We start from the raw sequence: 17,624 nt of genomic DNA, 5'->3' as shown, positions 1-17,624 counted from the left end.
CATGCAAGTTTCAGGACGGTATTCAGGCCCCAAACACTGGAGACACCAATGGTGAGGATCAGTCACTAAAATAGCCCAAGCACAGCGACCGCACTTTTTAAAACCCGTCGGCGGCCATGACATGGACGGGAATACTGCCTCAGCCAAATTGAACACTATGGCTGAGGTGGAGGAAGAGGCCCTGCCGGGCCAGAACCTGCCAATGGCGAAAAAAAAAAAGACTGTTTAAAAACTTTATTTAACTAATGGAAAAGAAAAGAAAAAAGAGAGAAAATGACTGAAAAGTCACAAGTGCAAAAGCGAGAAGGCAGAAAAAATTTCAACACCTGTTGAAATGTGACTTCTTGGCTCCACAAAAACTAAGAAACTGAGGGACTGCGCACCTACATTGGGTGGGAAGGCATTCGCACATACGCATTTTGGGTTATCGCGAACTTTCTAAGAAATTAAAGTGACGATGCACTTTTTAAGTATCCGTACCGGGGCTCTGTCAGTGACGTCAACCATGTATGAGATATGCTGCCTGCTTCTCCTGGGATAATATACCTTAATTGTAAAAATTGTATGTACATGGGTTATATGCACTCTCTATTCTAGTCTCTTATTATGCAAATCATTACAGGACTTACTATGCCAATGGGGAATGCTAAAACTGAGAAGGAAACAGTCTTACAGCACCAAAAAACAGAAGCAGAATCCTTTTTTGTTAGATCCAAAAGGACTTACTGTGCCAACAGGGAATGCTAAAATTGAGAAGAAACAGTCTCGCAGCACCAACAAATCGAAGCAGAATCCTTCTTTTTTGTTATATCCAAATAGCTGAAGCAGGTCAGTCATGAGACTGATTCCATAAAGTATGGTTTGCAGAACCTATAAAATATAGATGTTTAATTGCATTAACGAATTAATCAATGTGACATTGTAACTAGAGAACTCGACAGAAAAAGAGGAGGCATGTCCTCTGAGGAAGGTAGTGTTCTGCCAAAACCAGGATCCTAGTTGGGACTTCCCAATGGAACTTTCAATAAAATCCCTTGTGTTATATTATGACATCGCCTTTGCCTTTCTTTTGTTTTGCTTCCCATTGTAACTAGAGAAAACATGATGTATTTATGAACTCCTTGGATCTGAAATACTAGAGAATTTCATTCAGGTTTTTGTCTGCGAGCGAAATACTTTAGAATTATATAGCACCTTGGATTATAACTGGGACCTTGGATATATAATTTTTTGTCAGTTGTAACCACAGAAAACACTATACAAATAAGTCTGAGATGTCACCAGAAGCCTAAGGTAAAATCTGTTACAGTTATATACAAAGAAATAAATTTATTTTAGAAACATAGAAACATGATGGCCAAATGTAAATGGCACATCCAGTCTGCCCATCCGCAGTAACCATTATCTATTCCTCTCTCTAAGAGATCCCAGGTGCCTATCCTAGGCTTTCTTGAATTCAAACATAGTCTCTGTCTCCACCACCTCTTCTGGGAGACTGTTCTACGCATCTACCACCCTTTTTGTAAAAAAGTATTTCCTTAGATTACTCCTGAGCCAATCACCTCTTAACTTCATCCTATGCCCTCTCATTCCATAGCTTCCTTTCAAATAAAAGAGACTTGACTCATGTACATTTACATCACATAGGTATTTAAAGGTATCTAAGAGAAACATCAAGGCCAGACTGAAGTTTTCCAGAGAGAACACAGACAAGTACCAGGACTTCTGGAATAGTATTCTATGGACAGATGAGTCTAAAATTGAATTATTTGGACACCAGAAAAGAGGACATGTTTGGCACACACCAAATACAGTATTCCAGGAAAAGAACCTCATACCAACTGTGAAGCATGGAGGTGGAAGTGTCATGGGGTGGGGATGCTTTGCTTCAGCAGGGCCTGGCCAGCTCACCATCATAGAATCTACCATAAATTCTACCATGTATCAGAGGGTGCTTGAGGAACATGTGAGATCATCTGAAAGAAAATTAAAGCTGAAGTGGAACTGGACCCTGCAACACGACAATGACCCAAAACATACCAGTAAATCCACCAAGGACTGGCTGAAAACTAAGAAATGGAGAGGAGAGTCCTGGCGTGGCCGAGTCAAAACCCTGATCTTAATCCCATTGAGATGCTGCGGGGTGATTTGAAATGGGCTATACATGCAAGAAACCCCTCAAAAATCTCACAGCTGAAAGTATTCTGCATTGAAGAGTGGGCCAAACTTTCCTCAGACTGATGTCAGAGACTGGTAGATGGCTACAAGAAGCATCTCACTGCAGTTATTTCAGCCAAAGGAGGGTAACACTAGCTATTAGGGTATAGGGCATCCTAATTTATTCCTTAGTTAGAATACACATTTTTGTGGATATCTCGTTTCATGAGTAAATCAAGGAAATATTTTGTTGTTTACCTGCAATTACATCACTTTCTTTTCCAGAGAAATAAAAAAAAAAGATTTGAAATTGATAGGTGAACATTTCTTAAGAAAGAACTGAATATTTAATGGAGTGTCCTAATTTTTTCACATGACTGTACTGCTTTCCAGAAAGCACAGTTACTTACCGTAACAGGTGTTATCCAGGGACAGCAGGCAGATATTCTTGACTGATGGGTGACGGCACCGACGGAGCCCCGGTATGGACACTTTTAGAGTGATTGCACTCTAAGAACTTGGAAAGTTCTAGAGGCCGCACCGCGCGTGCGCGAGTGCCTTCCCGCCCGACACAGGCGCGCGGTCCCCAGTTATGATAAGCCAGCTAAGAAGCCAACCCGGGGAGGTGGGTGGGACGCAAGAATATCTGCCTGCTGTCCCTGGATAACACCTGCTACGGTAAGTAACTGTGCTTTATCCCAGGACAAGCAGGCAGCATATTCTTGACTGATGGGTGACCTCCAAGTTAACAAAAAGAGGGATGGTGGGAAGGTTGGCCATTAAGAAAACAAATTTTGTAAAACAGATTGGCCGAAGTGTCCATCCCGTCTGGAGAATGCATCCAGACAATAGTGAGATGTAAAAGTATGAACTGAGGACCAAGTGGCAGCCTTGCAGATTTCCTCAATAGGAGTGGAACGGAGGAAAGCTACAGATGCTGCCATAGCTCGGACTCTATGGGCCGTGACAGAACCTTCCAGTGTCAGTCCGGTCTGAGCATAACAGAATGAAATGCACGCTGCCAGCCAATTAGACAACGTACGTTTAGAAACAGGATGTCCTAACTTATTCGGATCAAAGGACAGAAAGAGTTGGGGAGATGATCTGTGGGGCTTGGTACGGTCTAAATAGTAAGCCAGAGCCCGCTTACAGTCCAAAGTATGTAGAGCCTGTTCTCCAGAATGAGAGTGAGGCCTCGGAAAGAAGACAGGCAGAACAATGGATTGATTGAGATGGAATTCAGAGACAACCTTAGGGAGAAACTTTGGATGTGTACGCAGAACCACCTTATCATGATGAAAGACTGTGAAAGGTGGGTCAGAAACTAGTGCATGGAGCTCACTGACCCTCCTGGCAGAGGTGAGAGCAATAAGGAAAAGAACCTTCCAAGTAAGGAATTTGAAAGAGGCATTAGCCAAAGGTTCAAATGGAGGCTTCATTAAAGCGGATAGAACCACATTAAGATCCCAGATCACAGGAGGTGCTTTAATAGGAGGTTTTAAATTAAAAAGACCTCGCATAAATCTGGTGACCAGGGGATGAGCTGAAAGGAGTTTTCCATGGACTGGCTCATGAAAAGCCGCAATAGCACTGAGATGAACTCTGACGGAGGTAGATTTGAGGCCAGAGTCAGACAGAAAAAGCAGGTAATCTAACAAGGTCTCCACTGCAAGAGACGTGGGATTATGATGATGAAGAAGACACCAAGAAGAAAATCTTGTCCACTTCTGATGGTAACACTGAAGAGTGGTCGGTTTCCTGGAAGCATCCAGGACAGAACGAACGTGCTGAGACAGTAGAGAATCATGTGAAGTCAGCCCGAGAGATACCAAGCTGTCAGGTGTAGAGACTGGAGGTTGGGATGCAGAAGGGTCTTCTGATGCTGCGTAAGCAGAGAAGGAAATATTGGAAGCAGAAAAGGATCCTTGGAACTGAGTTGAAGTACAAGGGAGAACCAATGCTGCCTGGGCCATCTTGGAGCGATTAGGATCATGGTGGCTCTGTCCCTCTTGAGCTTGAACAAGGTGCGTAACATGAGTGGAAGTGGAGGGAAAGCATACAGGAACAGATTGGACCAATCCAAGAGGAACGCATCCGCTGCCAGACGGTGAGGAGTGTAGAGTCTGGAGCAGAAGCGGGGCAGTTGGTGATTGTGAGGAGCTGCAAAGAGATCCACTTGAGGAGTGCCCCAATGGTCGAAGATGGACTGCAAGGTCGATGGGTCGAGAGTCCATTCGTGTGGTTGTAAAACTCTGCTGAGTTTGTCCGCTAACGAGTTCTGCTCCCCCTGGATGTAGATCGCTTTCAGGAACAAGTGGTGATCTGTGGCCCAAGTCCAGATTCCTGGCATAATAGGCGAGAGCCTGTCCCACCTTGTTTGTTGATGTAATACATTGCAACTTGATTGTCTGTGCACAGTAGAAGGACCTGAGGAAAGAGAAGATGCTGAAATGCTTTGAGGGCATAAAGCATGGCCCTGAGTTCCAGGAAATTGATGTGATGCTTCATTTCCTGAGGTGTCCAAAACCCTTGAGTTTGAAACTCGTCCAAATGTGCTCCCCAGGCATAAGGGGATGCATCGGTGGTGATGACAAGCTGATGCTGAGGCAGATGAAATAGAAGACCTCTGGATAGATTTGAGGATATCAACCACCATTGCAGAGATCGACGAAGTGATGATGTCACAGATATGTGTTGTGAGCAAGGATCTGTCGCCTGAGACCACTGGTTGGCTAAGGTCCATTGGGGAGTGAGCAGGTGGAGACGCGCAAGGGGAGTGACGTGAACCGTGGAGGCCATGTGACCCAAAAGAATCATCATCTGTTTGGCAGAGATGGAACTTTGAGACAGTATCTGCTGACAGAGAAATTGGAGAGTCTGAAGACGATTGAATGGAAGGAATGATCTCATGAGGATTGTGTCCAGTATTGCTCCAATGAACTGGAGTCTTTGAGTGGGGATGAGGTGAGATTTTGGAAGACTGATCTCGAATCCCAGGATTTGAAGAAAAAAGATGGTTTGATTCGTGGCCAGAAGAACTGACTGAGATGAGACGGCTTTGATCAACCAGTCGTCTAGGTAAGGAAAGACCTGAAGGTGGTGAGAGCGAAGAAAAGCTGCAACCACAATGAGGCACTTGGTGAACACCCTTGGAGAGGAGGCAAGACCGAAGGGTAGTACCTTGTATTGGTAATGACGATGATTGATCATGAAACGAAGATATTGCCTGGAGGTCAGATTGACCGGAATGTGAGTGTAAGCTTCGAGGGATCGAGGGAGCATAGCCAGTCGTTTTGATTGAGAAGAGGGTAAAGAGTGGCTAAAGAAAGCATTTTGAATTTTTCTTTGACCAAACATTTGTTGAGATCTCGAAGATCTAGAATGGGTCTTAGATCTCCTGTTTTTTTGGGGACTAGAAAATAACGGGAGTAGAACCCCTGCCCCTGCTGATCTGGAGGAACTTCCTCTATGGCATTTAAAAGAAGAAGAGATTGAACTTCTTGAACAAGGAGAGCAGATTGAGGAGAGTTCAAAGCAGACTCTTTTGGTGGACTTAGAGCCGGCAGAGTTTGAAAGTTGAGAGTAGCTGTGGTGGATGATGTTGAGGACCCATTGGTCCGAGGTGATGATTTCCCATCGGCTGAGGAAAAGAGATAAACGACCACCTATGGGTTGAGGGAGGTGGGTGGAGATTTGAACTCTGGCTATGCTTTGGAGAACTAAGTCAAAAGGGTTGTGACTTTGGTTGTGGAGGTGGCTTCACAGGCTGCTGTTGCTGTTGAGGCCTAGGAGGTTGACGTTGTTGTTGGCGTTGACGTCTAGGTGGTTGGGAAGGTGTCTGCAATGGTCTAGCTGCATAGCGGCGCTGATAATCCGACTGCTGTCTGAAAGGCCGTGTAGTAGGGGGCTTCTTTTTATTTTTGAGCAGAGTATCCCAACGTGTTTCATGAGCCGAGAGCTTTTGAGTGGTCGAGTCCATGGATTCCCCAAAAAGCTCATCCCCCAGGCATGGTGCATTGGCTAACCGATCTTGATGGTTAACATCAAGTTCGGATACCCGGAGCCAGGCAAGCCGACGCATGGCTACAGACATAGCTGTTGCTCTTGAGGTTAGCTCAAAGGTATCATAGATGGACCTAACCATAAATTTTCGCAGTTGAAACAGCGAAGAAGAGCATTGATGAAAAGCCTGTTGTTTTCATTGGGGGAGGTACTTTTCAAAAGAGGCCATGGTGGTAAGGAGGTGTTTCAGATAAAATGAAAAATGGAATGCGTAGTTGCCAGATCTATTGGCCAACATTGCATTTTGATAAAGCCTCTTACCAAATTTGTCCATGGCCTTACCCTCTCTGCCAGGAGGTACAGAAGCATATACACTAGCTCCTGAAGATTTTTTTAGGGTAGATTCCACTAACAAGGATTTGTGAGGAAGCTGGGGTTTGTCGAATCCAGGAATAGGAATCACCTTGTACAAAGAATCAAGCTTACGGGGAGCTCCAGGAATTGTTAAAGGAGTCTCCAAATTCTTGTAGAATGTCTCTCGTAATATATCATGTAGAGGCAGTTTCAAGAATTCCTTAGGAGGCTGGTCAAAATCAAGTGCATCTAAAAAAGCTTTAGATTTTTTAGACTCAGCCTCCAAAGGAATAGACATGGAATCACACATATCTTTCAAAAAAGAAGTAAAAGATGTGGATTCCTGTCTTGAAGAAGGATCAGGTAACGCAGAATCCTCTTCTTCAGAAGAACATTCACCTTCAGAGAGGAATGGTTCTTCAGAGTCTCCCCACAGATCAGGGTCTCTTACATGAGATGTACGATCCCGGGACTCTGGAGTCGAGGGTTCTAAATGTCGGGATTTGCGTACCGACTTACCCGATCTCATCGACACAGTACCGGGAGATGTCACTTGTTGTACTGGTGCCGAAGTCTGTACTGACTGATGTCTCGGTTCCGGTGCAAGAAGTGGCATCGATGTCGATGAGGCCGAGTGCACCGGTACCGAGGGAGTGGATGCAAGAATAGAAGGTTGCTCCACTATCGGCACCGGTGGCTCAGACCGGATCAGTTCTGGAAGGATCGGGGTCAAAATAGCAGGAAGCAGCTGTTGGAGTTGTTCCCTGAGCTGAACCTGCAAGACGGCGGCAATGCGCTCATCTAAGGAGGGCACCGGTACCGCTTTTTTCTTCTGCGGTACCTTAGGTGCCGCTCTACACTCCGAAGAAGAACCCGATGTCGAAGGGCTAACTTCAATCGGAGCAGAGCGCTTCCGCTGGCGTTTCATGGTCGGCAGGATTGGGCTCACTGCAGTGGAGACCGGAAGATGCTCCAGCGGGGAAGGCTTCTTAGCCGGCTTACCTGGAGGGTGCGATGCCGGCGCGGTATCGCGCGGTGTCGACGAGGAAGGTGCCGACTGAGATGGAACCGATGTCGGTGCCGGTGTAGCAGAGTCGGACATCTCGGCACCGAAAAGCAACCGCTGTTGGATCTGGCGGTTTTTCAGAGTCCTTTTCTTTAACGATGCGCAGCGGGTGCAAGTTGACGCTCGATGATCAGGACCAAGACACTGCAGACACCAGTTATGTGGGTCTGTCAGTGAAATTGGCCGAGTGCACCGCTGGCACTTTTTAAACCCGGGTTGAGGGGGCATGAATGGAAAAATGGCTTCAGCCAAATCGAAGCCCGAGGCTTCGATAGTGACAATAGGCCCCGCCGGGGCGAAACCGAAAGAAAAGGAAAAAAATGACTAATAGAATTTTTTTTTTTTTTTTTTTTTAAAGAAATAAAGAAAAAATGAGGGAAAAAATATTTCCCAAAGGGTTTACGCGAGCGTGGAAGGCAAAAATCGAAAAATATATTCAACAGCCGTTGAACACACGTCTTTTTAGCTCCGCGGAAACTAAGAAACTGGGGACCGCGCGCCTGTGTCGGGCGGGAAGACACTCGCGCACGCGCGGTGCGGCCTCTAGAACTTTCCAAGTTCTTAGAGTGCAATCACTCTAAAAGTGTCCGTACCGGGGCTCCGTCGGTGCCGTCACCCATCAGTCAAGAATATGCTGCCTGCTTGTCCTGGGATAATCTTGTTTCCCATACTTTGAGCAATAGTATATACTGCTTTCCAGACATTGTACTCTGTGTAAATTGTACAGGTGTGACTTAGAGCCTCTTTTACAAAGCCGCGCAGCAACAGCCCCGAAGCCCATAAAGATTTAAAGGGCTTTGGGGCTGTTGCCATGCGGCTTTGTAAAAGAGGCCCTTAGTTCTATATCTCAATACTCCAAATAAATATTTACTTTCAATTTATTTTTACTTGTAAATTGCTTTGTTGCTCAACCAATACTTCTGAAGTATTTCATTGTGTGTGAACAGAACTCATTGTTCTCCATGCTACAGAAGTGCACTTTCTGAAAAAGAATGCAGTTCGGCAGGTCTCATATTATTAGGCACAATGTTTTCTGATTCAGCAGTATTCCCATTATTTTGGGCTCTCAGGTCAACTGGAACCCGGGCTAAGATGCCATTTCCTGGGGATTTTGTCCCCTATTTTAAATCTTCTCACTTTCTTTAGTACAGTCATGGCAATGACAGTCCTTAGCAAGCAGCCATGCACCAGGACTCCCTTTACTGCCCTGCAATCATAGGTCCTAAATCCAGCCCCTCAGTAGTACTGTTGTATAATGACCACAAAGAGAAAAACCTGTAGAGAAAATTGAATCCAGGTCCCTCCACAGGTCACTTAAAGCATAGGTTCCCAACACACAGTATGATCACATCAAGGGGGTATGCAGTGTTCTCCCCAAAAATTTTTTCCAGCCGGGTGGCATGGAAAAGTAGCCGGGTGGGGCGGGATGGAGAAATTTGGTGGTGGGGAAAATTAACCCCCTCTTTTATTAAAGTGTGCTAGCATTTTTAGCGCATGCAAACCCCTGCGCTACGTGGGAAAACTAACACCAGTTCAATGCTGGTGTTAGCATCTAGCACACGTGGCAATTCTCCATGCGCTAAGCGCATGCTAAAACCACTATCCTAACTTAGTAAAAGGAGCCCTAAATGTGTACTATTTTTATTAGTTAATTATTATTATTATTTTCCAATGCTCAATATGACTTCCTTTTTTAAGGTTTGACACTTGTGCCAGAATATTTTTACTAAATTTAAGAAGTATTTTCCCTCTTTCAAATGGTATAGAGGTTAAAAAAAGGGAAAGGCATTAATGAAGTCATTAGGTTCAATCTAGCCATTTATTTCTGCATGAACATAAACAACAACAAAAAAAAATATAGCTCATCCAGTCATACAAGAAATGGCTCTACAGCTGGGGTGCCCACACATTTTGGGCTTGCGAGCTACTTTTAAAATGACCAAGTCAAAATGATCTACCAACAATAAAATTTTTAAAAAACACAAAGCACACTGTACGCAGAGAAAATGTTAATTATCATTTATATTCCGCGGGTTTTCAAAGAGATCAAGGCAGACGATTCTATGCAATGTCACCTCAGGAACAACTATACATAAATAGACAAATATATCTCCTCCCTTTTTACTAAATCACAATAGCGGTTTTTAGTGCAGGGAGATGCGCTGAATGCCCTGCACAGCTCTCGATGCTCATAGGCTCCCTGCGCTAAAAACCGCTATTTCGGTTTAGTAAAAGGGGGCCATAGTGAAAAATATAGACAGCAGATATAAATTCTCAAAACAGACACATTTTGATTCTTTATTGATTTTTAATCAAAAACAGTGTCATACAAATGAAAGAACAAAAGATATTCCACATATTCCACTATTACCTATACAGGTAACATAAATATCATTCAATAATTTCATTTTCCTGCATATAATAATATCATAAAATATCTTAATATACAATACAAATTACCCAAATATCACTATCAATAAAAAAAAGACACATTTTGATCACTAAACTGAAAATAAAATCATTTTCCTACCTTTTTGTCTGGTGATTTCATGAGTTTCTGGTTGCACTTCCTTCTTCTGATTGTAAATCCAATATTTTTTTCTTTCTGCCTCTTTTTCTTTCTCTCTCCCCCTGCCTGCCTGCCTGTCTTTCTCTCTCCCCCTGCCCCCCAAGCCATCTCGCTGATTTCTCCACTTCCCCGATTCTTTCCCTACCCCCTAAGCCACCACGCCGATTTCTCCCTGCTGCTTCCACGAGCCAGGCCAGGCACGTACAAGCGCTGGACTCACAAGACCTCACCTCTGACATCAATTCTAACGTCGGAGAGGAAGTTCCAGGCCAGCCAGGCAGTGATTGGCTGGCCCAGAACTTCCTCTCTGACATCAGAATTGACATTGGAGGTGAAGTCTTGTGAGTCCGGCGCTTGTACGTGCCTGGCCTGGCTCAGGGAGGCAGGAAGAAAAAGATTGCAAAGGCAATGCGATCTACTCACATTGCCTTTGCGATCTACTGGTCGATCGCGCTCGACCATTTGGGCACCACTGCTGTTATGGTATTCTGTCCTGACCTGAGGAAAGGGGTTTAGTCCCAAAAAAACTGCCTTATTTCCATTTCCTATTTATAAACTTTAATCAATAGATACAGTACTACTTGATTCTAAGTAAAGCAACAAAAAAATTTTTTTCTACCTTTTGTCGTTTCTGCTTTAATCATCTTCTCTTCGCTCTTCTTTCTATTCAGCATTTGTCCTTGATCCCTTCCATGCAACATCTGTCCTCTTTGCCCCTTCAACCCAGCCTCTGCCCTCTCTCTCTCTACCCCTTCCATCTACTGTCCATCCTCTCTGTGCCCCTTGCATCCACTGTCCACCCTCTCTGCCCTTTTCATCCAGTGTCCGCCCACTCTTTGTTCCATATGGCATCTTCCCTCTTTCTATGTCCCTTGAATAAACTGTATATCCTGTGCCCTTTCTCTCCTTTGTACATGATTCATTTCAGCTTCAACCCCTCCCCTATGTTCTGGCATTTCTCTCTTCTCCTTTCCTTCCTTCCCACTCCACCCCATGGTCTGGCATCTCTATCTCCTTCCCTTCTCTCCCTCCATGCCCTGGGATCTCCATCCTCCTCCTCCCCGCATATGTGCTGACATCTATCCCCCCTCCATGGTCTGGTAGCTCCTTTCCTTTCCCTCCCATGGTCTTGGCATCTGCCTCTCCTCTCCCTTCCCTGGTTTTCCTTCTCCCCTCTCTCTCCCCAATTGGGTGCTGCAGCAGCAGCACTTTTCTTCCCCCCCAATTGGGTGCAGCAGCAGCTTTTCTCTTCCCCCCAATTGGGTGCACCAGCTTTTCTCTTCCCCCTCCCCCCAAAAAAATTAAGTGCAGCAGCAGCATTTCTCTTCCCTTCCCCCTCCCCTCCCAAAATGGGTGCAGCAGCAGAACATTTCTCTGTCCCCTCCCCCATTCAGTGCAGCAGCATTTCTCTTCCCCCCTTTCCAATTGGGTGCAGCAGCATGTCTCCCCCCATTGGGTGCAGCAGCATTTCTCTTCCCCCTCCCCCCCCATTGGTACAGTAGCAGCAGCATTTCTCTTCCCTCCCTCCAATTGGGTACAGCAGAAGCATCAGCATTTCTCTTCCCCCTCCCCCCATTGGGTATAGCAGCAGCAGCATCATCATTTCTCTTCCCCCTCCCCCTCTAATTGGGTACAGCAGCATTCCTCCTCCCATTCACCCCCCCCCCCCAGGTCTCACACACCCGGCAGATTCGCTACAGACAAAGGCAAGTTGCAAGTTTCCTTTTGTCGCTGACCTATCTCCCAAAGGTCAGCGACAGAGGGAAGCTTACAACTTGCTGCTCTTGCTTACTTCGGGCCTTTCTCGTTGCCGGGTCCTGCCTTCGCGGAAACAGAAAGTAGGCAGGACCTGGCAGCGAGAAAGGCCTGAAGTAAGCAAGAGCAAGTAAGCTTCCCTCCATGGCTGGCCTATCTCCCGCATGCTCCGGGGCTCTAAAGGTACCACTGTCCGTGCTGGCTTCTGTTCCCTACACACACCCCCCCCTCCACCGGACTTAACTTCTGGTTTCGGAAGGAAGAGAAGGGAAGCCAGGTTCAAGTCGCTTGCTGGGTTTTGTTTTGTTTAGTCAGGCGGGAGTCTTTCGGCGGCTCTTCAGCTGCGCGTTAAGCAGGATTTGCGGCAGATGACAGCCGGCGGGCATCTAAATTTCCTGGGTGGAGCGCCCGGCTATAAAGTGCTGGGAGTATGTGAGATATCAGTTGGAGGTATGCAGCACCTGTTTCCCAACTAATGCCTTTCTCTTACTATTGCTACTACCATTTATCATTTCTAAAGTGCTAAAAGGTGTATGCAGCATTGTACATTCAACATATAATAGATGGTCACTGCTTATAAGAACTTGCTATCTAATTAGGAAAGACAGAATAAATGGGACAGATAGGGGCTGGGGAGTTTCTTGCAGAGAGAATGATAGGAAGGACATAGGCATCTTGCGGAGAGTGGGTGTGCTCACCTGCCCGGCCTCTGCTTTCCTATATCTGCAGCAGCAACAGTAAACAGAAATTGCTTCCATTGTCTCCCTGCTACCTACCTGTTCCCTCACCCGCTGCATCCTGAACTCTGTGGGGCTCATAATCAAAACTTTAAAACGTCCAAAAACCAGCCTAAGTCGGCACTTGGACATCCTAATAGCAGCGATGTCCAAGTACCATAATCAACACCAACTTTCTGGACATGCAGCAGCACTTCTAAATTGCTGTGCATAGGGCAGGATTAACCAATAGGCCAAGTAGGCATGTGCCTAGGGCCTGAAATGGTCAGGGGGGCCCGATGAAGGAAGGCATCAACATTGTTTTTTCCAAACGGCAATGGGCCCCTCCAGCATCGATCGGCCCCCCCGATCAGCAACGCGGACCCCACCCCGATCGGCAACACCCCCCCAAACGACAAAGTAAGACAAGCAAGCAACACGGGTAAGAAAGGCAATGGGAACTGTAATTGTGCAAGCGGTGCTGCTTGCCCAAAGCTTCCCTCTGACGCAGCTTCCTGTTTCTGCCTGGGCGCATGGTGGAGTAGGGCGGGGCAGAGGGTCCAGTGTACTTGTGTGCCTAGGGGCCCTCGACGAATTAATCCTCCCCTGGCTGTGCGTCCAGAAAGCAAAGGGGTGTGTTGGGAGGTGTGTTATGGATGGGAATTAGGCGGACTTCAACCTGGATGTACCCCAGCCATAATCAAAGCTTTCCTAGAGGGAACTTAGATGCCGGCAATTAGACCTGTTTGAGATGCATCTAAGTTCTACAAAGGTGCCCAAACTGACAAGAAAACCACTAGAGGATTTAAGGCATTACCCCTCCTTACTCCCCCAGTGAACATGACCCCCTCCCGCTACCCAAAGAGCGAACCCCCCCCCCCAAAAAAAAAACCCCTGTAGGCTTCTCATCAGCTGATCGCAGCAGAAGGAATCCCCATCAGCTGAGCCGGTTTCAGGGATCCTTGCCAGGATCAGCTGAGCCCTACACCCCTCCCCCTCATATCACCCTATCCTCCACATCCCCATCCCATCCTCAATATCCCCCTGACATCCTCGATATCCCCCTGATATCCCGGACCTCCCCCAACATCTCCACCCCCCCCACACACATTCCTGGGCCCCCCCTCGTACCTTCGGATGAGAAGACAGCAGGAGGGAAGCTCACGTCCTCCTGCCTATAGGGCAGTGTGCTGCAAATGACAGGGATTTCCCCTCCCAATGCATCTTGGGATGCAGTGGAAGGGGCTGAAGGCCATGATTGTCTCAAAATCGCCAAGATGCATTGAGAGGTGGAAGCCCCGCCATTTGCAGCACACTGTAGGCAGGAGGGAGTGAGCTTCACTCTTGCCATTTTCTCAATCAAAGGTACGATGGGGGGGGGGGTTTGGGGATGTGGAAGGAGGGCCCAGAAATGTGGGCGGTGGGGGGGGTGATGTCAGGGGAGGTCCGGGATATCAGGGGGTTTACGGGGAAGGGGGGATGTTGGGGGAGGTCCGGAATGTAAGGGGATATCGGAGAAGGTTTGGGGATGTCAGGTAAGGGGAATCCCCGAAACCAGCTCAGCTGATGGGGATTCCTTCTACCGCAATCAGACAAAATAGTACGCTTTTCATGAGGAAGTTTTTATTTTTGAAAATGGGCAAAATATGTCCTAAGGACCAAAATTTATACCTAGCTCATTTTCAAAAATAAAAAATAGACGTTGGCAGCTTTGAAAATTGACATTTTTCCAACTTGGTTTGTGGTAATGTCCAACCTCAGACTTGGGCACACTTTCGATTATGCCCCTCTGTGGCTGTAAGCAGACTGATACCAAGTGCAAGGTCATAGTCTTGTGTACACCGCTAGTAGCTCTTGCTAGTCCTGCCCCTCTGAAACAGGAAGTTACATAATAGGAAGCAGGACCAGCGAATCGGGCAGCACTACTGAACGATGGTCTGCTTGCAAGCAGACTAAACCAATGGATTTCTGCCTTGTGCATAAGCCTGCCAGAGGAGATTAATAAATTCTGGGGTAAGGCCTAAGAGGTCAAGTCTCCTTGTCCGTTAGGGTACAACAGATGCTTTTTCTTGGGCTGTGATGCTTTTACGCCCATGCGGTGCACAGAGGTGCCGTCTTCGGACCCCAGAAGGTGTTTCACTCCCCCTGATAGACCCATCTGCCTTTCTACAGCCCTAGAGGTCTGCGTAGGGGCTAAGCCTGAAGCTCCCACACATCCTTCACATGCTTTGTGGCACATGGCATATGGGCACTCTTCAGCTGCCCATCCAGCGGAAATAAGGCATGATATAGAACAGTGTATCGCAAACTGTATGCTGCGGCACACAGTGTGTATCCTGAGATTTCAGTTGTGCCGCGAGATAGAAACATGATGACAGATAAAGGCACAATGGCCCATCTAGTCTGCACATCCTGTAGGCAATCAGCCACCGCCAGCGCCTCTCCTTCCCTCCGCTTATCTTCCCTGCTGGCACCCCCTACTGGCAGTTTAGGGCCCATCTGGAGGGCCTTCGTGCATGCATTGATGTGATGCATGCACATGACATCATCTCGTTGACTCTGGTGCACTTCCGGATGCCTGGAGCCACAGCCACTACATTTACTGAACTGCAGCTCAACAAAGTTTGCGGGCCACTGATATAGGGGTATTAGCGTCTGAGGACTCCATCCATATCAATTTTGAGGCAAAAAGAGGTGTTTTAAGAAAGTTTGAGAACTTAGAAAATTTTTTTAGGAAATCCAAGATGGCTGTCATAGCAGTGTTTTTGGTGCCAAAAAACGACTTTAAAATGCTTTAGGAGGGGAATGGAGAACAAGGCTCCATCTGTAAAAACAGTTAAATCACAGTTTTTCAAACTCCCCCCCCCCCCATTTTCCTCATAGGCTGCCATAGCCTGTACTCACAGACCATGTGCAGGGGAAAAGATGCTGCAGCCTGCCTCAATCCACTGGTCAGCTGTCACGCCGAGATCTTCGGGCTGCCAGTCAGACCTCATTTGGACTGAACCTCCACCTCCCAGGCTGCAGCGATCGCCGAAAGGAGAAAGGGGGGGGGGAGTTTGAAACTGCAGCCAGCACCGTGAGTGCCCCCTCAGGACGCTCTTGATGCCTAACAGCCTGCGTGCAAGCTCCTGACTGAGTCATGGAAGCAAGCAAATGCTGACGGCCCGGAACCCTGAGCTCCACAAATATTCAGCAGGCTGGCTTGAACAGGTTCCCGAAGGATGCACCTGCCAGCTTCAAAGTCTGCCCCCTCCAAGCAGGCACAGTGGGTCCTGGAGCCACTTAAAAAACACAAAGAATTGAAATAGACCACAAAATACAGGATTACTGTACTAGATTTTATGTTTGTAAAATCCAGACCCCTAGACTCGCCCCCCAGGCCCACCCAGTTCCACCCATCCCTGCCCATTATGCCCCAACGCTGCCCTCCACCCCACCCCCGCTGCATAAATGCACCCGCGCATGTGACATCACTGCGTTGCATGCGCGGATGCCCCTCCCAACACGATTTCTTTTCAAAACCCAAACAAAAATAAAGAAATAAAAGGAAATCAGACCGGCGGTTGAAGAATACTGGGTTAAGTTCTGGGCCAGACCCCACCCATCTCTACCCAATACCCACCACAGACCCCGCCCCCATAATAGTACTAATTGCACCTTGCATGTCCCTTGCCTCATCTGGAAGCTTTCCCTCTGATGTTGCAACGTCAGAGAGAAGGCTTCCGGTTCAGGCGCATGATGCCCGTAGGAGCCACTGCCCGTGGCTTTGTGCACTGAATCAGTTAGTTATAGGGAGCTGGCTCAAAGATAAAGCCGCATCAATCGCACCGTGGACCGGCGGTTGAAGAACACTGTTTTGGGCCTGATGCATGTGTTGGTCCTGTGGACCGGCAAGAAATTTCTGTGGACCAGCACTGGTCCATGGACCGGTGGTTGAAGAACACTGATATAGAGCTTAAACACAGGAGCTAGCTCTGTGGATGCACAGCACCCCAGTATTGAGCAGACTCCATCACTGGCTGCAGGGAGGGATTATTTATAGCGTGTTTGGCAACCCCTAGTATTTTGAAATGCTGGTAAGGAAAGGTATCTGAAGATAACGTATATAGAAAACATTAGTGCTGTGACAGTTTTATTTATTGACTGATTATTAGTGAAAGAGACGGAGTTTAGAGGCAGGATTGTGGGGATCGGAGATCAGGGGTAGTTTCGGTATTGTGCGGTGGAGGGCAGATTTGGTTTGAGTGGGGTAAATAGGAGAGAATTTGGTCAGAAGCTTCAAGACATGGTTTCCTGATGACGATAACTGAGGCGTCGTTTTTGAAGTTTTGGCGGGAAGCGCCTCCTCCCCCCGTGAACCTACTTGGTTAATAAAGGTCAGGTACTTCCAGCGACCGCCGTATGTGTAGGCCGAAGGCACTTGGCCATTACCAGCTATCACTAGGTGTTGCCATATACTGAGGGCGCACCAGGTGAAAGCGGCGGCGTGGAGGCCACAAACCGCCCGAGAACAGGGCCCGGCCGCCATCTTGGGCCATAAATCAGAGCGCGCCATCCGGCCCGCACCACCTTCTCACCAGAGGGGAGGGAACAGAGAGGCGACAGCCCTTTAACTTTCCAATTTTTTTTTTCCCTTAATGTATAGCGTGGGCGAGGAAGAAACCGTCATTAAGTTCAAGTGAGAAAAAGAACAGGCGTTATCGCTTTGCCGTCTCCCTTCTGGCTGAATGGTACGGCCCGAGCTAGGGCGGCTACACGGTTAAACACGGATGTTACTTTAACTGTTGAGTCTTTGTTCGCACGTTTCTTTTACTGTTGGGAAATAGTTTTCCTGCTGTAAATTATGTATGACTTTTAAAATAAATATGCAACATAGTTCAGGAAAATCTTCCCTATAAAATGCGTTGTAGATGCGCCCTTTCACCAGCACATCATCATTTGTTCGATAAATATTTTGTGCAGGAATATATGTGTTATAGAAGAAGAAAAAATGAACACTATT

The 17,624-nt window shown here is 47.0% G+C and overlaps 1 protein-coding gene across 3 annotated transcripts in view; it reads right to left on the bottom strand.

Moving 5' to 3' along the window:
- The window catches only part of LOC117345853 (androgen-induced gene 1 protein-like), a 79,130-nt gene extending 61,943 nt beyond the window's left edge, over positions 1-17,187 (bottom strand). For all 3 annotated transcript variants that reach the window (XM_033915101.1, XM_033915104.1, XM_033915102.1), the window contains exons 1-2: positions 16,986-17,187; positions 727-870 (exon numbers count right to left, since the gene is read on the bottom strand). In XM_033915101.1, the coding sequence (XP_033770992.1) occupies positions 727-870; positions 16,986-17,177 (336 nt within the window). In that variant the 5' untranslated portion in view covers positions 17,178-17,187. The remainder of the gene's footprint in view (positions 1-726; positions 871-16,985) is intronic.
- Positions 17,188-17,624: the final 437 nt, after the last annotated feature.

This window comes from Geotrypetes seraphini, chromosome 11 (genome assembly GCF_902459505.1).
Source record: "Geotrypetes seraphini chromosome 11, aGeoSer1.1, whole genome shotgun sequence".
Classification (NCBI taxonomy): domain Eukaryota; kingdom Metazoa; phylum Chordata; class Amphibia; order Gymnophiona; family Dermophiidae; genus Geotrypetes; species Geotrypetes seraphini.
Note: the sequence above shows the minus strand (reverse complement) of the source record. Positions and strands in the feature narration are given on the sequence as shown.